This window comes from Zingiber officinale, chromosome 7B, assembly GCF_018446385.1.
Source record: "Zingiber officinale cultivar Zhangliang chromosome 7B, Zo_v1.1, whole genome shotgun sequence".
Taxonomy (NCBI): domain Eukaryota; kingdom Viridiplantae; phylum Streptophyta; class Magnoliopsida; order Zingiberales; family Zingiberaceae; genus Zingiber; species Zingiber officinale.
The window spans coordinates 110,903,908-110,926,546 of NC_055999.1; the positions used below are offsets into that span (position 1 = coordinate 110,903,908).

The 22,639-nt window shown below is 34.2% G+C and overlaps 1 protein-coding gene across 1 annotated transcript; it reads left to right on the plus strand.

The window, feature by feature from the left end:
• Nucleotides 1-9,107: 9,107 nt before the first annotated feature.
• LOC122006910 (glutathione S-transferase TCHQD-like) lies at nucleotides 9,108-17,103 on the plus strand. Its single transcript, XM_042562601.1, has 3 exons — nucleotides 9,108-9,256; nucleotides 15,818-16,034; nucleotides 16,132-17,103. The coding sequence occupies exons 2-3, from the start codon at nucleotides 15,826-15,828 to the stop codon at nucleotides 16,718-16,720; spliced, it is 798 nt and encodes a 265-aa protein (XP_042418535.1). The 5' UTR covers nucleotides 9,108-9,256; nucleotides 15,818-15,825; the 3' UTR covers nucleotides 16,721-17,103.
• The last annotated feature ends 5,536 nt before the right edge of the window (nucleotides 17,104-22,639 follow it).

Below are 22,639 nucleotides of genomic sequence, written 5' to 3' on the forward strand. Positions count from 1 at the left end.
AAGCGATAATTATTGATTTTTTTTAATTTTTTTTTTTTTGTCTTTTTGATACTCGTAGGGTTCTTTATAGCAGCTGTGTAAAATTAGATTATTCAATTCCGTTAGAAAAATATATACTTTTATATCAAAAACTTCTTTATAAATTTTGTCAGAATTAGAAAATTTAATTAAAAGTGATTTTAAATGGTTAAAATTATTATAAAATTATTATAATAGGTGGTTTGTTATAATTGTTGTAGTCATAGGCTCATAGCGGCTAAAACAATTATAATAGTTATTTAAAGTGATTATATTTTTTTTACCATGATTTTTATTTTTTAAAAAATGATTTTGCTTGAAATTAATTAATAACGATCAAATTAGTATTTTTTTTAAATATAAAAGTGCACTATATATATTATTTTTTTGTATAAACAAAATAAAATAATAATTTAATTTTCCACTTTGTAGTAATTATGCTACTTTAAAAATAAAAGTGCTATTCTGATATTTTAAAAAAGAGAAATAATCTTCTGATGATTTTGATTTTTGCCTTATAAGAAAACTGGTCGAACTTCAAATTGACTTTTATTTTTATACTTGGTCAATTCAAATCGATTCGGAGAAAAATTTAAATTAAATAAAATAAAAATGAGAGAGAGTCAATATTATTATTAATTATTTCACCAAATAAAAAAACCTTCGTTTTTTCTCAACCAGAAGATATTCCTCGTATCATAGTAAATATTGAAATTATAATTTTAGATAAATTATGCTTGAAATAGCTGTTCCTAAATCATTGACGATACCCGGACACGCGTCCTGTGGATCAACAGAATTGCCAATAATGTTATATGAAATTACACATATGCACCTACGCTACCAAAAAGATACCTTTCTTTTACATCCGCCCTAAAGAAATCAGTATTCCACATAGACCCGACCCCGGGCCGGGCCCGTAACCGGGTCAACGGGCCGGTTGCCCATTGACCCGGTTCGCCGGGTCGAACCGGAACCGGCCCGGCAAGTTGCTGGGCCGGTTCCGGTTCATTGGGTGTAAAAACCGGCGAACCACCGGTTAACCGGCGGGTTGAACCGGCGGTTCAGCCGCAATTTTTTTTTTTTAAAACGGCTTGAACCGCCGGTTAACCGGCGGTTCATAGCCGTTGGGAGGGTTTTTTAGGTATTTTTTTTCAACGGTTAGGATCATTTGACCGTTTTTTGATCAATGACTATGATTTAGTGTCCGTTACTATCAAAACTCTATAAATAGAGAGTTTATTTCATCATTTTTCACACACATCTTCTCTACTCTTAATCTCATTTTCGTATTCTCTAATCTCTACACGCTTTCGTTTTCAATTTTCAATTACAATGGAAGGAGGCCGCGGAGGTGCATCATCTCGAGCTCGGAAGGGAAAGAAAATAATGAATCCGCGGGAGGAGGACCCCAACATTCAATCCACCGATGATGAGATCGAGCATCTTCCGAATCCGACACCCGACACATAAGGAAGTACCGATGCAATTACTTCTAAGGTTCGGGAACTTCCTCCTCTAAAGTCTTCTATTTTTACTAAACATTTTGAGAAGGTCACTCTTCCGTCGGGAGAAATGCGTGCAAAATGTAAGCACTGCAATGCTTCCTACAAATTCCAAGCCGGCGGCGACTATGGGTCGTTGAAACGACATGTAGAAACGAAGCACCCGACGGAATATGGACTCGACCGTTCTCAAACACAATTATCAAGATTTTCTTCAACTAGCGGTAGTACCGATTCCGGTTTATTTTTATATTCGGATAATAAATTAAGAGAATCATTAGCTAAATTTGTTTCCGTAGAACATCTTTCTTTTAGTTTTGGATCTAAATGTACATTTGAAGATTTTTGTAAAGAATCTCTTAATCCATGTGCTAAACGTGTTCCTAGGACTACACTTACTCGTACAATTAAAAAATTAGTAAAACAAGGAAAAAAGAATTTAATTGATGAATTTAGTAAATTAGATAATAAAGTTTCTTTATGTTCCGATATTTGGAGTGATCATTGGCAAACACATTCGTATACGGGTGTGACTTGCCATTGGATCGATAATTCTTGGAACCTCCAAAAAAGATTATTAACTTATAGAGTTTTTGATAAATCACATAATGCTCATAATATCGCACAATTATTATGTTTAATTTTAGAAGAATATGGTTTAACTCATAAAATATTTTCAATATCATTAGATAATGCTAGTTCTAATACCGCTTGTATAGATGATCTAAAATTTGTTTGTCAACCTATTATTGGAGGTTTATTTTTTCATATTCGTTGTGTATGCCATGTTTTAAATTTATGTGTTCAAGATGGTTTAAAAATTTTAGAAAGTTATATTAAACCAATTAGAATTGTAATTTCTTATTTATGGTCTTATCCATCTATAATGAAACAATGAGGTAGGTTTTGTAAAATTAATGGAACGAGACCTAAAAAATTTCCACGTGATGTATCAACACGTTGGAATTCAACATACCAATTATTACAAGATTCATTCCAATATAAAGAATTATTATGTTCATTTTTTGCACAAAACACGAATACTAATATATATTTATTTTCACAACAATGGAATATTTGTAGTAGTATTTGTGAAATTTTAAAAGTATTTAATGATGCAACCGAACAACTTTCCGGTATTTATTATCCCACTGCTCAATTAGTTTTAGAAATTTTTTCTAATATAGTATTAGTTTTAAATGAACATATTAATAATGAATCTTTATCTCCTTGCATCTTAGCTATGAAAACTAAATGGGAAAAATATTTTTATTTAATTCCTGAAATTTATTTAATTGCATTTGCTTTAGATCCTAGATTTAAATTAGAAGTTTTACAAGAAATGTTAACTTTATATTATGATGCTTTAATTCCAATTAAAGATTCTTCTTTCCCTGATCCAGCTAATATTATATATAATGTTAGAATTTATTTATATGATATTTATAATCAATATTATGCAAAATATGAAACACAAATTAATATTTCTGAAATTCAACAAACTACTAGTAGTAATTTAAAACTTACAAAAGCACAACTCTTATTAAAAGAACGGACAAAACGTCCACGGGGATCCTCAAGTTCCACACATGAACTTGAGAATTATTTTACGACTTCTTTTGATTTTAATGAAGCAGATAGCGAAAACTTCGATATCTTAAAGTGGTGGTCACAGAAGGCTCAAAGCTTTCCCGTTCTCTCCGTGATCGCAAAAGAAATTTTAGCTTGTCTAGTGTCAACTGTTGCTGTGGAGCAGACATTCAGTGCCGACGGCAACATATTAGATGAACGACGATCAACTTTGTCTCCCGACTCATTGGAAGCCCAAGCATTACTGGACGATTGGACCAGAGCGGAGAAAAGAATCCAAGGAATGCAACTTTCAGATGACGAAGTTGAAGATTTTGATACTGAAGGAACAAATACGACAGGAACAGGAAATGGAAGTGAATGAAAATGTAAAAGGATAAAAATGTAAAAGAACTACGTGAGCTTTGATTCCCCTAAAGGGATACGTAGGCAACTTAAATAAGTGCAAGCCTTTTTTTAATAAATTTTAATTTCTAATTTTTAATGTTTAATGTTTAATGTTTAATTTTTAATTTTTATTTTTTTTAACATATTAATCTTGAACCGTGAACCGAACCGTGAACCGGCGGTTCTGAACCGTGAACCGTAACCGTCTTGGGCGGTTAAGGTTAAGGGTCGACCTGCTTGGAATCGTCAAACCGGCGGTTCCGAACCGTCGAACCGTCGGTTCTGAACCGTGGTCATGTCTAATTCCACATACCTACGGACGCCCGGACAATACGAGGGTCACTCAGAAGAAGTATGCATCGAATAGATGTGCAAAATATATACACTATAACTGCACTGTGGCACCCAACATAGCTCAATTTTTTATTTTATTTTATTTTTATTTGCAGGTTATCCCAATCAAAATTTATCTTTAGAATTTAGACGTTTAGTTATAATATTAAATTAAAAAAAATTAGATGCTTTGTGCGACGAATAAGGGATGTGGCATATCCAAACACGTATAATAATAATAATAATAATAATAATAATAATAATAATAATAATCAAGTCTTATCCTACTAGGTAGGGTCGGATATATGAATCATTTTACTCCATTAAGCTCTATCACCTACTATATCATCATTTATACTTAAATAAATTTTATCTTATTTTATTATTGCTAACTAAGTCTTCTTTGATCTTATTCTTTCTCGTTTGATATGTATGTTTGTCATAGTTTCACATCACTTAACTGAAGCATTTATTAGTCATCTAAGTATATGTCTATACCATTTTAAACGTGTCTCTCAGAACTTTCCCTTAATAGATGTAACTCCGACTTTCTGTCTAATGCTCTCATTTCTTATTTTGCTCATCCTCGTATGTCCTCATATCCACCTTATCATCCTCACATCTATCTTAATATTCTCATCTTTGTAACTCTCATATTCTGCTCACGTGCTCGAGTCATAGCCCGACATTCAACTTTATATAACATAACAGGTTTAATAGCGGTTTTATAGAACTTTCCTTTAAGTTTTAGAGGTACTTTACGGTCACATAAAACACCTAACGATTTCCCTCCATTTCATTCATCCTAATTATATTCTATGTAAGACATCTTTCCCAATCCCTCAATCGTTTTGTAAAAATAATACTAAATATTTAAAGTTTTAGGTTCCGGACAACTCATCATCTCCTATCTTAACAATTGTCTCATTATGTCTGATATTGCTAAACTTAAATTTTATATATTCTGTCTTTATTCTATTAAACCTAAAATCTTTTCCTTTTAGTGTTTCCTGCCAAAATTTTAGTTTAGCATTTACTCCTTCACGTGTTTTATCTACCAAAATAATATCATCTGTAGGGCTGTAAACAAGCCGAGCTGAGCTTTAGGGTGTTCAAGCTTATTTGATAAGGTAACCAAGCCGAGCCGAGCCGAGCTTAAAATGAACCAAGATTTTGAAATGAGTGTTCAAGCTTGACTTGATTTATTTTTTATGAGCTTGAGTTTGTTTGAAGCTTGGCTTGAGGTTGGTTCATTTAGATGTTATCAAGCTCTCACTTCAACCTTGGATTGAGCTTGATTTGAGCTTGGTTCATTTAGATGCTATCAAGCTCTCAATTCAAGTTTGCTGGATTGTTTGAAACTTTTAGTTGTTTGATTGGTTATTGAACTTAATAATTTAAATTTATTTATTTTATATTATTTTATATTATTGTTTATTTAACATATTGGAAAAAGTTTTATTAATGAATTTGGTTCGTGAACATTGTTCAACGAACATTGTTCATGAACGTTAACGAGTTGAACACATATGTGTTCAAGTTTGTTTATTTAGCTTAACGAGCTGTTCAAGCTTGTTTGTTTAATTAATCTGATGTATATTGAACGAACATAAATAAACTCTTATCAAGCTGAACACCAAGCTTGTTCACAAACGCTTGGTTTATTTACATCCCTAATCATCTGCAAATAACATGCACTACTATAATGTGTCTTGAATGTGTGTAGTGAGTTCATCCATAATTAGTGTAAAAAGATAAGGACTTAGAGCTGATCCTTGATGTAATCCTATCTTTATTGGAAATGCTTTAGTACTCCATCTGAAGTCTTTACTCTAATGTCTACATCCTCGTACATATCCTTAATTAGTTCAATATATGTTACGCTAACACCTCTCTTTCCTAGAATTTTTCATATAATTTCTCTTGGGACTCTATCATAAATTTTTTCTAAGTCAATGAATACTATGTGTAGATCTTGTTTTTACTCCCAATATTTTTCAATTAGTTGTTTAAGAAGATGTAAAACTTCTATTGTCGACTTTTCAGACATAAACCCAAATTGATTTTCATTCACTGTAGTCTCAAAGTTTCATGGTATGACTCATTAGTTTAATATCCCTATAGTTTGCATAATTTTGTACGTCTCCCTTATTGTTATATAAAAAAATTAGAATATTTATCCTCCATTGATCAGACATTTTTTTTCGTTTTCAATATCATGTTAAATAATTTTATAAGTCATTCAATATCTTGTTTCCCTAGGCACTTTTATACCTTTATCAGAATATCATTTGGTGCAACGGTTTTTCCATTGTCCATACTATTTAAAGCTTGTTCTACTTCTTAAATTTGAATTTTACGAGAAAAATTTAAATTTCTATACTCATTTGACCTACTTAAATTACTTAAGTTAAGTTGATCACCTAAACCTTTATTAAAAAGTTGATAAAAATACTTCTTCCACTGCTCTATCATTTCTCCATATTTACTAGTACCCTATTACATTCATTTTTAATACATTTTATTAGGATAAGATTTATTGTCTTCCTTTCTTTCACTTTAATTATTCTATAAATGTCTCTTTCTTTTTTTTATTCAATTTTTGATATAATCATTTAAAAGTTTAATTTTTTTCTTCATTCACTACTTTCTTGGCTATTATATATATTTTTAAAATTTTTCTCGTTCTTATAAATAAATAATTAATTATAAGATATTTGTTTTTTTCCTTTCAATTTCTCTTGTACTTTCTTATTCCATCACCAAGATTTCTTATTTAGTGGTGCATGCCCCTCTGACTCACCGAGTACACTCTTAGCTACATTTTCAACTTCGATACCATCTTATCCCATGTCATATTAAAATCATTTCATTTTACAGAATATTTTATAATACTACATCTAACTCGTCCTAAAACCTTGATTTGGTAGTTTCATCTAATTTTACTTGCGGTGCATATACACTAATTATGTTCATAGTTTTTTTCGCCACTATTATTTTAAGGGCTATAATTCGATTTGCTTTTCTAACTACTCCTGCAACTTCATCTTTTAACAAGCTATCTATAACAATACTCATACTATTTATTGTTTTACTCTTCCCGTGTATCATAACTTACGTGTATCATAACTTAAAAGTTGAGTTCTTTATCATCTTTGTCTTCTCGCCTACCCATTTTGTCTCTTGTACACATAATACTAAATTTTCTTCTAGTCATCGTATCTACTATCTCTATTGATTTTACTAGTGGGCGTTGCTACGTCTATGTTCCAAATTTTAGACTATTAATTTTCCTATCATATTTAATCTTATCCAACCTATGGTGTGAGAACTCTTGTCTATTTAAAACTACACTCAAGTTCTCATGAAGATGTAGCGGTTCTTGCTGATATATTACAGTCGGATCCTGAAGCATGAACTCTTGCATATTTAGTACTACACTCGAGTTTTGGAGATGTAACGGTTCTTGCCGAAATGCTACAGTAGCACCCTATAAAATATTCTTTTCGGGAAACAACTTAACATATTAATATAATACTTTAATGGATTCATTCATTGAATATTTATTATACTTTTAATCATAACTGATAACTTAATATAATCCTTCTTTTTTTATTTAGACTTGGGACCGACGATTTATTATGAACAAAATTTATATCAGGCATGCACATCCATGTTGGACAACTAGTGTGTATATATCTTACTATTTTATTAAAAATCTTTCCCCTTTACTAACTAACTTTGGTGAAGCCTAAAATGCATTTACGTTAATGTCCTTTTTTCTATTCATACTAAAAATAATTCCAAGGTTTATTAGTAATCTCATAAGCGAAACAATCAGTGATCTAGAGTTCGAGACTCAGCTACAGCATATTATTATGAATTTTTCTCATCATTAATTTTCTCTGGTTGTTTTATATAAAAATATATAGTTCTCTTTAGTTCCATATCTTAGAATTGACAACACTATGGTCAAAGAAGTTTCTATAAATATTTTAGGCCGACGATGTTAAAAAAATATACTTTTCTTAGTTTTTTTTACTAAGACAAGTATAATATTAAATTAAAATAATTTTTTTCATAAGAAAGCATGTTACAATAGCTATTGCATGGGTTTGACGAATCTTACCCAAATAATTAATTCTTGGTTCATAAGGGTGACACTAGAAAATCCAAATAATTCTGATTTTCAAAGACCCAAATAATTTATATATTATTATATTACACACGCAACGCGTGTGCACTATCACACTTGTATATTAAAAGTTTTTTTAATCTAATCCAAATATTATAACATATACACACTTAAAAAATAACTTTTTAAAAATTATTTTTTATTAAATTATTTTATATTATAGTAATTTTGAATTAAATATAAATATACCTGATAGTAGTTTTGAATAAAATTACTTTAGATGATAGAACTAAAACTACATATAATTTTAGTTAAAATCACTTTACTAGAGCAATTTGGATCAAATTTGTTAGAATATTTTTAATATGAAATTCTGACTATGTCAAAATAATTTTATCAATATTAGAGTAATTTAATTAAAATTACTTAAAATAAAATTGCTCTGCCTCATAATTATTTGACAGAAACAATTTTATTTTTTTATTATTTTATTTTATATTAATTTTAAATAAATTATTATAATAATATTGAAATAAGAATATTTTGAAAATAAAAATAAAATTATATCCTTGTAATATTTTTACATATTAAACTATATTTTGTGCATGAATTTCTTCATTATTTATCTTCTCTCAGATAATATGATCAACAGATAGACAGGTTACCTCGGGTTATGATACAGTGGAAAAGTGATAAATTATTATTCAGATAGATACTATTTAATGTTTAATTATGATATATTTTTAGATTTTTTTTTAAATAGGACTCGCAACTAAGTGAGTACTTCATAATTTATTTTATTTTGATAATGGATGAAATTTTTTTTTATAAAATTGGGTTAATCATGAGAAGGGTTGACAGCTCCATTTTGTTTTTTCCTCCAATATTAGACTATGTTGAAAATAAAGAATGCTTTATTGTTATTTTATTTCTGGTCTTATTTTTGTTCAAATGAAACAATAAGGAAATTTGATATTTTTTCGGGGTAATATGCATATCTGCAATTTTATTAAGTTCGGTGAGTATGTTTCCGTGAATCTTTCAAATATTAGGGGCATTTCAGTAAAATCACGAGGTCAGGTCGCTGCCACGCACGCAGACCGGAAAGTGGCGAGAAAGGGTAACCGAAAGCGATCGGAAGAGGAAGAAGAAGAAGATAAAAGAGAAACCTTCCAACTATAAATAAATTTATTCTCAGTTCAACACTCAAAAGGCGATTCCGCCGGCCGATTCTTCTTCATTAGTTCGCACGCTACTTTCTTTTCTTCCGATCCTCCTCGCCTTCAAGGTCCGCTCCTTCTCTATCCTGTTCTCCCTTTTCACGTTTTTTCTGTTCTAACTGCTGTTTCTGTTTCTAATGCTTAGTAGATTTAGGATTTTGTTTCTCCTAACCCCTTGATTTTTTGTTTGTTTGTTATCATCTTGTAGTTTATTAAGGCGTTCTTCTGCTAGATAGAAATTTTATCTGTTTGTTACATATCCGTTTTCTCGCTTTATGGAGTGAAAGTTGTCAAGTTGCGGTGGTTTTTGAGAAAAGAAGAGGTTACTATGCGCCTCTGTTTCTCTGATTTAATTTAATTTAGTGTGGTTTAAGGAAGAACAAAACGCTTGTTGCATGGGTTTCATCGGTTCTTCGGTTTTCTCATTTGATATATATTAAAGCTATAGACTTTATCATCAATACTGATTTAGGAATCTCCTCAAAAATCTGAGGGGCAATTTCATTATCTTCAGGGTTTTACTTTGCTTTTTCAAAATGCCCCGTCACCCCCTCCAAAAGTTTTTATATTATCAAAACACCCTTCGAGGTTGAAAACTTATGATTTATATCTCGACCACTGACTCCGTGAAGTTACTTATCGAAATGACGGTGTGATGAACATGTGGATTCATTTCACTAGCTTCTATGCCATCATTCTATTAAGTCACTTAACGGTGTTAGTAGGCGGGATTGAAATAACAAGACTGAGGCATTTTAACAATTTTAAAACCTTAGGAGACATTTTGAAAAGGCAAATAAAATAAACCTTGGAGGCTAAAACAACATTTATCAACAGGACATACGCTGAGATAACTTAAGTGAAAATTGACCTCTATCAAAATTGGAGGAAAGAACTATGCTACTGATGAATGATCCTGGGAAATTCTTTTTTTTTTTTTAATACTGTCAACAAACATAAGGGAAGATCATTCATTACTGTGATTCCCATTTTAGAGCTTCAATCTTGTTTTTGTAGAACAATCCGTCATTCAATACAACAACAATAACAACTAAGCCCTAAACCCTAAACCTGAAACCTATCATTCAATATAAAGATAGTAAAATGTATTAATGCATAAGAAGAAATGTACTACTAGTTAGGATACCATAAATCTAAATACATGCGTTCGGATCTTAATGAGCATCCGAGTAAGATTTGACACCCACCTCAAAATTACATGGATTTCTAGTGAACCATATGAGATACACCATACAAGACATAGCTAATACCCTTGCCTTAGTGACCATATATTGCCCCTAAACTCTCTCTTGAAAACTCATAGCATTCTTCTTGCCGTGTCCATCTCTTGCCGCACACCTAGCTAGACACACATCTTGGCCCACAATTGCTGATTGCACATCTAAAGAAAACATAATCCTGTGTCCTATCCGTCATCTGACATGGTGGGCACATCTTACCTTTTACATGGGGCAGTCGATCTTTGGTTTGCAGCCACCCATGAGCCAACATGCAGAGAATAAAGATATATCTGGGCATGATGCCTGCCCACTTGACTGTACAAGCCCAAGCCTGTTGTTCACCCCTCGGTTTGAAGTAATCATATGCTTGCGAAGTGCCATGCCAACCCTTCACATGCCAGGGGTGAAATAAGGAAGTAACCTGCTCCACCATGCCTGATCTGCTCAAGATGGTGACCCAAACCTAGAGTAGACGCTTGACAAGGGGAGAATTTGTGGCCTCTACCTGCCATAGCCAAAGATTAGCATGACCCGGGTATGTATGGTGGATCCATTGTACCCAAAGGATGTCTTTCTTTTGTTGGATGTTCCACAAGACACGTGAAAGCAGTGCTGAGTTCTATGCCCGAAGATCCCTCAAGCCATATCCCCTTCCTTCTTTGGAAGGCACATAGCAACCTGTGAGATAGGATGATGTTTCAATGTCCAAACAAAGGATATGCAGATAGAATATACCTTGTCCAATATTCCATTGGGGATCAACATGATGGAAAGCCAAAAACACTCAATGCCTTACCGGCCTAGCTTTCCAACATAGGACAAGGTGTGTCTCGGCCGGGAAGTGAGACGTCCAACCATCGCATAGTCCGTTGTATGCAACCGCTCTGCCGCTAGAGGTATGCCTAAGTATCTAAAGGGGAATGTCCCAAGTTGGAAGCATGACATCTCTAGTAATTTGTCTTTGGTGAGTTTATTAACCCTTGCCATATAGATGCTAGACTTCTGCAACTTTTCAGGCCTGTTGAATTCCCAAATATTCATAGGCAGTTTTTTTATGTGGGTGACAGTGGACTCATCTTCGTGTCCGAAAACTAGTAGATCATCAACATATGCTAGACGTGTGACTCTAGTCCCTGCGCACATATGATGTAGGTGAAATCTTGCCTGCATGGATACTTGTTACAATAGCTTGGACAATATCTCAAGATAGATACCAAAAAGGAACGACGATAGTGGATCGCCCTGTCTTAAGACTCACTCCATGGAAATATTCATGTATCTCTCCATTAATGGCCATTGAACATGAGGTAGTGGTGACATACTCAATGATCCAATCTATATGCTTAGTTTAAGGAAGCTAAAATTCTCCAATGCAGTTCTATCTTGAGAAAGTGCTAGTCCATTATGTCAAAAGCCTTTTGGAGATTTACCTTGAGAACACACCGCGTTTAGATTCGCTCTCTAGCATACTTCCTTAGCAGCGAGATGAATGTTATTTGTAATAGACCTCCCCTCAACAAATGTTGTCTTGGCTGGGTCTAGTATGTTGCCTATAACTCCTTCCATTCTCACCGCCAAAATCTTCTAGATGACCTTGTAGATATTGTTACTACATGATTTATATTTTTTTGACTTTAGTCGTTGTGCATTCAATATCTCATATTTTAGGAAATATATATTATCAAATGAATCAGCGAAAACTACTATGGATTTTGTTCCAAACAAACTATCCTCACTTCTAGGATTTACTCAATTAACTTTCACATTGAACATTCCTGAATTATATTGGTTAATGAAAAAAAATGATATAGAATAATGAGAAGAGAGAAGGAAACAAAATTATAAATCACAGAAAATTTTATTTTATTCTTAGATTCTTCAAGCCTTTCAACCATAAAATATGCCATCTCATTTCATTAAAATGTCATCGTATAACTACAAATATACATAGAAACACAAAGGCAACTTAATTATGTTGCCAAATCCCAATGTTCCCCTTTATATTACTGATAAGCTATTCCTACACTTCCACTCAAATCTCCCTCAAGCCTGTGTCTTTTAGTTATACCTATACCATAAGTAATTTCTTTAGGATTTTTCAGATTCCCTTTTGATTCAAATGGTCAAATCATATTTGAGGGGCATAGTGTCATAGGCCCTTAGAATATTTAGTATATTTAGTCTTAAAATCAACTTTACTAATGCTATTTAGTATATTTCTTATGTCTGAGAAATGGTTGAAGGTGATAATTCATTATTATTTATTACCGGTGAATTATTTCCAAATAAAAATTGGAGCCATGCCTGGTAGTAGAACATGAGGAAAATCTACCATAGAAAAAACTCATAGAAAAAGGGAAATATTTTCCATCTGCTTGTTCTCTTGGAGGGTAGGAACTAAATAGGCAAATTAATGCCAACTCAAGCTAGACTGATTTTGCTTGGATCACCCCAAAAGCCCACATTCCATGATGAAACCCAATTGAGAGATAAAGTGGGTGAAAGAAGCAAAATCGAGGAAACATAGGGAGAGGTGGTTGGCCACTCACAAGTCAAAAGGCATTTTTCCTCTTAGAAGCAAGTATTTTGTTTCAACTACCTAGTTTAATCCAAGTTCGTTTCTTTGTTTTATGAACCTTAGACTATCTTCTTTTCCTCTATAGAAACTGTAACCTAAGAGAGACAATTCCTTGGCAATAGAAATTTTGTTCTTTTCCTGAATCATGTGTGTCTTGGGTGTGTGAGTGATTCCCACACTTAGTGGCAGGACTACTTAAATGTAGCCCTCAGTTCATGGAATTACCAAACCGCATAATGGTTGGATGTTTTTCCTGAATAAGTTCCAGGATGGAAGAATGTTGAGAGAGAGCTATTTTTTTTTCAAAAGATTGCACCTCGCCATACTTGGGGGAAGCGAAACTGGTGAGGTATTGTTTGGGAGGAGGTTAGTCGCATGGAGTTTGATAGTTATAGGTAGATTCCCTTCTGAACATCTAGTCTGCATCAGTATCAGTATTATCTATTTTTATTTTACAGCCAACTGCAAATATATATGCATAAAATTGGTAAATTGGGCACTTCATGAATGCTGTCTGAAGAAGGGAGGCGAAGTGGCACTAGTGGTTTGTAGGGATGGGCATGATTTAGTTTATCGGTTTTGTGAAAGTGAAAACAAAGTTCAAAAAATCTAATTCAAGCCTGAACTTAAAAGGGTTTTGATTCTGTTTCAAACTGAATTGACATGTTTAATTTGATTTCAGTTTGGTTTCAAATTATAAATTGATAAATAAATATTTATTAATCAACAACTAGTTTTCAAGCTAGATTTCTATTGGAATAACAATAAAACTTATTCTAATTTATGAATTATATTGATTACTGAAGGGAACAAGTAAATAAAAATAAAAACAGATACTAATTAACATACTAATTTATCTAATGATACATACATATATATTATAACAACCTTAATGGATAACAATTTGTATAATCTCAAACTGAAACCAAATCGAAACCGATAATTTTGCCTAATTTGTAGAAACCAAACTAATAAACCATTAAACTAAATTATTAGGGTTTTGGTTTATTCTTCTAAGTTATAGATCTCAGGTGGTTTATTTTTGAATGTCATTTGGGGAAGCAATGGATAATGAACTAAAGGGGATGACTTGGGGAGGTCCTTTATCTCTTATGATGAGGCCCTAGGGCAAGTTGGCTGGTTGAGGAAGTTCTTGTTACATTGAAAACAATTAGACTTCTAAATAACATTTATTGTTTATTTGGTGTTATCACCAAATTATTCTCTACATGGCAAACAATATCATAAATTCAACCTCAACAAATGTATAATGGGAAAAACACTTAGTGGCATACATTAGCACATAGATACAAATAGCCTTCCATATATATCCCTTAACTCCTAGGCACTGAGGTGGCCTTGTTCAATGGAATTTCAGAACCCTAATTTTTCCCATCTTTGTTAAACACACTTTGAGTTTAATGCATATAACCATTCCATCCTCTTCAAGAAGTTGATTTGTCCCAACTATTTGAGGTTGTATGCATGAATCTTATCCATCATGTTCCTCCTTTTTGAAACTAAGACAGCTTACCACTTATGATTGTTAAATATGATTAAATGACTAATCCCGACAAGCATGATCTGCCGTGGAAGAAGTTAATCTATTTTTTGATATTCTGCATCGACCATTGAAATGCTAAACTAGAATCTCGGTGGGAAAACTAGAAGAGAAATGTTTTATGCTTAGTAGAATAAAGACAAAATATATGGAATTTAAGTTTTAGCAATATTAGACGTAATGAGACAATTGTTAAAATAAGAGATGATGAGTTGTCCAGAACCGAGAGTTTTAAATATTTAGGATCATTTTTGCAAAACGATGGAGGGATTTTGAGAGATGTCTTACATAGAATACAAGCAGGATGGTTGAAATGGAGGAGAGCGTCGAGTGTTTTATGTGACCGTAAAGTACCTCTAAAACTTAAAGGAAAGTTCTACAAAACTGCAGTTTGACATGCCATGTTAAATGGAACTGAATATTGAGCTACGACCCAAGCACATGAGCAGAAGATAAGAGTTGTAGAGATGAGATTGTTAAGATGGATGTGTGGACATACGAGGATGGATAGAATAAGAAATGAGAATATTAGAAAGAAAGTCGGATTTGCATCTATTGACGAAAAACTTCGAGAGACACGTTTAAAATGGTATGGGCATGTACTTAGACGGCGATGTGAAACTATGTCAAACACGCATATCAAACGAGGAAGAGGAAAACCAAAAAAGACTTGGTTAACAACAATAAAACAAGATAAAATTTATTTAAGTATGATGATGATATAGTAGGAGATAGAGCTCAATGGCGTAAAATGATCCATATAGCCGACCCTACCTAGTGCGATAAGACTTGGTTGTTGTTGTTGTGCATTGACCATTGAAATAAGAAAATTGGAGCAGATCGACTCAATCCCATATTTGAACTGACTTAACTAGGGTTATGCTTTATTTGAAATACTTATACTAGAGATTCAAACATAGGACTGTGTATTCTAAGTAGTTCATTGGCTTGAAAAAGAGGTGTTACTTGTTAGTTTCCTGGTGGAGGTAGGTAATATGACCTAAACTGTTGTAGCTTATAATTGAATTTGCACAAAACTTTGTAACTTTGTCCTAAAGCATTTACATCACTGAAGGGACAGTATTTTGCACCATCTCTTCTGTCTATATTCCACTTCAGTATACAAGCTGATCATAATTTTTGAATCTAATAGATTTTAGATTTGTCATTGAGTAGTGATACAATAGCTAGCTTGTTTTGTGTGGCACATCAATTAAACTACTCAGTGAAATTGATTGGATTTGTTTAGGTCTATTCATGCAGCTCTATCATCATCCTTACTCAATGGACAGTCAGAAAGTGAGGTTAGCACTGGAAGAGAAAGGGATTGATTACACATCTTATCATGTTAATCCTTTAACTGGGAAGAACATGGATGTCTTGTTCTTTCGCATGAATCAATCTGCAAAACTTCCTGTCTTCCAAAATGGTTCCCATATCATTTTCCAAGCCATTGATATTATCCAGTAAGTTTCATGTCTTGATACTTAAAGATGTTTTATTTACTTTATATCATTATTAATGGAAATAAATTCTCATATAGCAACACCTGATTGACATAAGGTACATAGAGAAGCTCTCTGTGTCTCTGAACGGGGAGGACAATCCCATTAACACAAAGGTCACAGAATGGGTGGAGAGAATTGATCTATGGAGTCCCAAAATATTCACTCTGGCTCATGTCCCAGAAAAGTATCGACTATTTGTTTCCAAATTTGTTCGCCGTGTAGTGATTGCTCGGATGGTCCAAGCTCCAGATCTAGCTAGTGTTTACCACTTAAAACTTCGAGAAGCCTATGATACAGATGAGAAGTTGAAGAACCCTGAAAATCTGAAACAAAGTGAGGAAAAACTCTGTCATCTTCTTGATGATGCAGAAATACAGTTGGGCATTACAAAGTATCTTGCTGGAGAAGATTATACCATGGCTGACTCCATGTTTATTCCTGTTTTGGCACGAATAGTTCTACTGGATCTTAAAGAGGAATACATCACTTGCAGGCCCAATGTATCAGCTTATTATAACATGGTTAAGCGGAGGCCAAGCTTCAAAAAGGTAATTGGGAAGTACTTCCAAGGTTGGAGGAAGTACAAAACACTTCTCAGAACATGGTGCTTTCTTCACATAAGAGACTTGTTCAGAAGGTACTAGGGAACCAACACTATTAAAGGTCAAATGGATCAGATAAATTGTGCATGCTACAATAATATGCATAATGTGGAATAAATGGAAGCGATTTTAGGGCTTCAATAATGGTGCAAGGTTATATTTTCTTACAGAATCTTCTAAAAGAACTTATATAGAGTTTTCATAAGGAAAATGATAGATTGTATAGAGTTTTGTTAGATTGTATATATATATATTTTTCTCTACTTTGTTTTTTAGACTTATAACCAATATCACTGTGCAGTGATGAGTTCTCCTTAAAGCTCCATTTCCATAAGTTTTTTATATTAAGCTTCTTTGGCTATTTTGTAATATTATCTCTCTGTGTACATACTTGAAGTGTGAAAGGATTATATAATTTCGCACTATGACAAACTTGTGATAATATTTCATTGTGGTATTATCTGTTTGATGCCATCAATTTCATTTCCTCAACAATTTTTAAGTAGTTAGATTATATATATATATATATATATTTTCTCTACTTTGTTTTTTTTAACCTTATAACCAATATTACTGTGCAGTGATGAGTTTTCCTTAAAGCTTCATCTCCATAAGTTTTTTATATTTTATTTGGCTATTTTGTAATATTATCTCTCTGTGTACATACTTGAAGTGTGAAAGGATTCTATAATTTCGCACTACGACAAACTTGTGATGATACTTCATTATGGTATTATCTGTTTGATGTCATTAATTTCATTTCCTCAACAATTTTTCACATTCAAGTCTTGTGGATCACCATTGCTCAAAATTTATATCACTTGCAGTGTTCCACTTATTCTTAGGATTTGCTTTTTGTGTGGCGAAAGTAAAAGAGAAAATGTTGTTGGGTTGAACAACCATTGTTTAGGAATAGTTAACTTTTGATCAAATTTAGGAACAATATTACATTGCACCAGCCCTTACTCGGCGATTGATCATTTAAAATTTTGCCCTATCAACTTTTGTTAGTAAGATAGTTGTTAAAGTTGATTGACTAGTCAGTTGACAGAATAGCCCAATTTTATATATTTATATTCTCAATAATTGCCTACCATGATCGAGATGGATAACGGAGGTATAGTAATAGTCAACTGTATTATTGGTAGGACCATGGGTGCAAGTCACATAATTCCTTAAGTGGTGCTTTGAAGGTGGAACAGGAAGCTATCAGCCATGCCTAGGTCCTCTGGCTATAGCTCTCCTGACAGAAACTAATAATTTTTTTTTTCTACTTCTCGTCGCATCTCAGCAGGCAAGCAGGTGTCTACTTCAACAATATTGTGTTCATTAACAGAACAGGTAAAATTTTCTCTGAGTGACGAGGAATGCCAATTATAACTCAAACATGTTCATGTCTGCAGGTTCAGTACATTTTAACAGTGAATTATTGCAGTGCAACTACTCAAAATGGCCGGCTTCCAGAACTCTGACATCAAGAATCCACAGCTCGGTTGTCACCTGTCGTCTGCTTTCTCAGGTACGAAATTCGATGGTGAACTCTCAACTCAAAGTGCAGACATTTTGGTTAAATTAGATGTTGGGCTGGTTCAATCGAAAATAAGATTCTGTCGTTACAGTCTTGAAAAGCATTGTTTCAGCATCAGTACTGAGTTTGTTCAACAAAGATTCTAACACAATTGTTTGCTGGTTAGGGACGAGACAAAGAAAGATGGAAGTGTACAGGATTGATATTTGTTTAGCAGCTGAAATTAGGGTATGTTCAAGAGAGCTACAAATTCCAGCTATGGGGAAATATGTTTACACTTTGGTGAGTTTGGTATTCAACTAATCCATATTCTATTAAAACCCCATATGCTACAAGGTGTTATGACAAGTAGAACACTCAGATCCACTCAACTGGTTTCACTTGTTTGATTTGTTGTATCCATTAATTCATCTTGCCCATCCAACCCATATGGTGTGATCTACTCAATCATCTTGATTTGCTTGATCCACCCAGTTCATTTGATCCATAACTTTGGTCATTGCCTGGTCTAGTTTGTCCCCTCGCTCAACTCGTGTGGGTTATCTAACCAGTTCAATCTATATGACCCAATCAGTCCTACTTTGGCAAACCACGTGAGTTATGTATGCCAAGTGGGTGGAGTAGATTGGACAAATGAAACTAAGTAGCTTGGGTGAATATTGATAACGCTCACGTAAAGCGTCCCTCATCGGCGGTGCCACGATGAGATAAAGGGAGGCAAATTAAGTATTGATAGAGCCCTTGCCCATTGATGGAAGTCTACTATTTGGGAGGGTTATTCGTCACAACCGTGATTTGAGCCCGTGCCCATTGATGGAAGTCTACTATTTGGGTATCAATTCAACTATATTCTAGGACAACCTGGGTGAATATGATCACACATTCTATCGACCTAATGCACCAAGACAATTTGGCTCACTAAAATCAATTGGTTTGCCAAAGATGCTTGAACGTTGGGTCTATCTATATTGCTTGGCCTTTCTAGCTCTCTAACATCTAGCCCTTCCTTGTATTGTTAGATTTTAAATGGCAAATAATACTATAATAAAAAAGATGAAATGTATCGTGCAACGAGTCATTACTTGAAATTATAGTTTCATCTTCATTATCCATTTAATCATCAAAATAACATTATAGCCCCCGTGGTTATAGTGCATCAGAAAAATGTTAAGTTGTCACCTAGACATTTACGATTCGATTTTTATCTGTGGTGCATTTATAGAGATTTTTTCTCTAAATGAAATGTGTAATTTCGGGATAGTGGGTTTTGGGCCGTTTTTTGATTTATCTTGACGGTTGGTGAAGATTTTTATCAAAATAAAATGATAAAGAAGGTATTTTTTTATTCCACCCAGAAGAAGAAAAAAAAAGCTTGTGGATGTACTTAATTGTTATTTTTTACTATATAAAAATAATTTAAAATAAAAAATAAAAATGTTCTTAATCTTAATAACAATTATTTTCAATGAGAAAAATTTATTATTAAAAATTTGAAAAATAAAAATAAGGTCACCACATGTGATTGAGTCTACAACTATATGGTACCAACCATATATTATCTCTTGACTTCAGTGAAATGCATCGGCCATCTGATCCCTATAGGTAAAGTTTTTCTTAATATACCTCTCTTCCAGATCGCATGAGACGGTCTTGGAAGGTCCTTGGGGCGAAGGTTATCACCTTGCTGTAATTGCTACCCCACTTGTTATACCACAAACTACCTCAGATATGCAATTCAATTGGTGGTTATAGAAATTCTGAAAATTGTGTTGTGTAAGGACAGCTGCTCGTGCAGTGACTGACGCAATGCATGAATCACGCGATGGCAGTGACGGAAAGAACAAAGGGCATGAGATCTCTCCTCCTCATTTATGACAAACTAATTGCTTCTTGATTATGAGGTCCTAGATCTTACCTGTTTTTTGGGGATGCATCTAGATGATACATAGACCTTTTGCGACTTCCCTTTCACGGGAATAACACCACAAGCGAGCTTCATGGTTCTAGTCACACTTAGCATTAAAAATCTAAGACAACTGATCATTCTTAGTGCCAATGTGTATCTTTTATCAACAACATTCCTCTTTATTATTGTTTGTGAATTGTGAAACACGGACGTCCCAACCAACTCAGCAGAAGAGCCAACTAGATTTGATGCGGCAGTTACATCATCTAGTTAATATTCCTATTATGACTCAAACGACCTCTGAGAACATCCTGACAAGGAATATCTCTAGTACCATCTATACACTCTCTATGAGAACATTGTTGATTGAGAACATCCTCACTATGTTCATATGCTACCTCTAGGAGTATCCTCGATCGGAACATTCCCGCCACGCTTATACACCATCTCTGGGAACATCCCGATCGGAAACATCCTTGCCATGCATACACTCTACCATACTTTGAAGATATATATATATTTTTTCGTTTGTCCTTATTATTTTGAACGTGACCTTTTTTTGCACCTTGACGGAACTTTTTTTGAGGTATTTTATATTTGTCTTTCCTACATGTCAACGAAAATTAAGAAGCTGAATTCGATTTTGAACCCAGCTTCTTATATCTAGTCCTTTTGTAGTGGGGCCACCAAAAATCCTACTTACCCAAAGCGTTGGAGATGCCTAATGTTTCTCTGTGTCTGACATTTTAACAAACACTTTGCGTGCTTCGTATCTGCGTCTCTCGTCGCATTCATTATTCATTATTCATTATTCATTATTCATTCCAAGCCAGTGCGGTGTGACGCGTAGCGTGGTCTGGCGAGTATGTGTGTGTATAATAATATAACAGGACAAGGCACATTAGGGTATGAAATAGAAAAAAAAAAAAAAAAACTTAGTGAAATATCATACTTAATTTTGTTTTTCCAATCATCAAGGGCTATTGTTGGTCTATTTATAGCCTCCGTGCCTACTAAGAGGTCAAAAGAGTTATCCGTCTCAGTCTTATTTTCTTATGGATCCATAATTTTGAAAAAAAAATTATTATATAGTAATATAAATTGACCCAATATAATTCCTTTCATTCTAATCCTTTTCACAAATGGAATTTTTTTTTTCTCTACTTTCTCTTTTCAGATACGTTGATAGAATCATTTTTTTAATAGTTGGAAGGTTTGATTTCTTCTTCTCTTATTTTTTTTATTATTAGTTTAGAATATCTTTTTTCCAAAAGTAATATTAAATTCATGACTTGCTGGATAGATGAAATGAAATTTGTGTATATTCTTTGAAATCTTGAATTGAAGCGAAAAAAAATTACGACTCCTTTAATTTTATAGACCGTAGCCTAATCAAAGAAGACAGAGTGAGCTTTTAATTTGAATCTTTGTTATTTTTACTACTGTATGATAATACTAGGTGATTCTATCCGATAGTCGAGGTAACGGAAACAGGAGACGTGGTGTTTCGATTGACTGTATGTTGACTTCTCAAGACCCTGTAATCACAGCTGTGTCAGTGTCGAGCCAGGGAAGGGATTCCCGACGATGACCCTCCGACGTTCAAGTCAGTCACTGGTGATGTGTGGAAGCATAACAAAGTAGCGAATAGTAACAACAACAGTAAATTATCGCATACTTCCGCTGAAGCTTAGACCCCCCCTTTATATAGGGCTTCTGTAGAGCGTGCACACTTCTTGAAACTTTCCCTGAAAAGATGTATCAGTAAAATGACCCTGACACAATACTTTAACGAGACGAGCATATCTCTGAAGTGACAGTGAAAGCTTTTGTCGTACGATCTTCTGTTTGAACCAGCTACCGACCATGCCGCTTGTCAACGGCACATGTTCCCCAAAAAATAATATCCAGCTAGTAGTGTCTTTTACTGGGCCGAACGGGATAACCATTCGGTTCGGATGAGTGTGTTATCTGGTCGAGCGGGGAGGCCGCTCGATCGACACTTCTGCTGTCTTGAGAAAGTTGCTCGGCTGCCCTTCTATTTCTGCATAGCTCGATCGTAAATCCGCTCTATTCTTGTTGCTTTATATAAGGCCGAGCGAGGAAGCCGCTCGGCGTGCTCTTGTAGATACCTAGCAGTCTTTCTGAGCGTCGGAAGCTCGGAACCTCGCCGAGCTGTTATGATTTCGGATCAGGTCTTCCTTATCCTGATCGGGCAAGCGTGCTACCCAATCGACCAGTGGTCTAGGGGCGTTTGGCCGCTTTGACTGGCCCCCACCATGGCACTGACCTCCACCATGGCAACGAGGTGGGGCCTTCCCCCTTATCACCGCATCACAAGCCTCCCCTTAAAGTCTAGTCGAAGGAGGTTGCAGTCCGACTGATTGGACCAGTGTGCGTCAATGCGCCGATTTCTTCCCGATCAACTTTCATCATTGTATAGACTCCAGTCAGGCTATACATGATCCTCGCCGATCGACCTTCTGAAAGTAGTCGCTCGACCGAGCATCATGCTTCTTTGATCCGA

Bases quoted from the DNA above. Each gene is read 5' to 3' on its own strand.
- LOC122006910 (XM_042562601.1), top strand. From the start codon at position 15,826: ATGCAGCTCTATCATCATCCTTACTCAATGGACAGTCAGAAAGTGAGG. The intron at 16,035-16,131 runs GTAAGTTTCATG...GATTGACATAAG, and splicing joins CAAGCCATTGATATTATCCA to GTACATAGAGAAGCTCTCTG.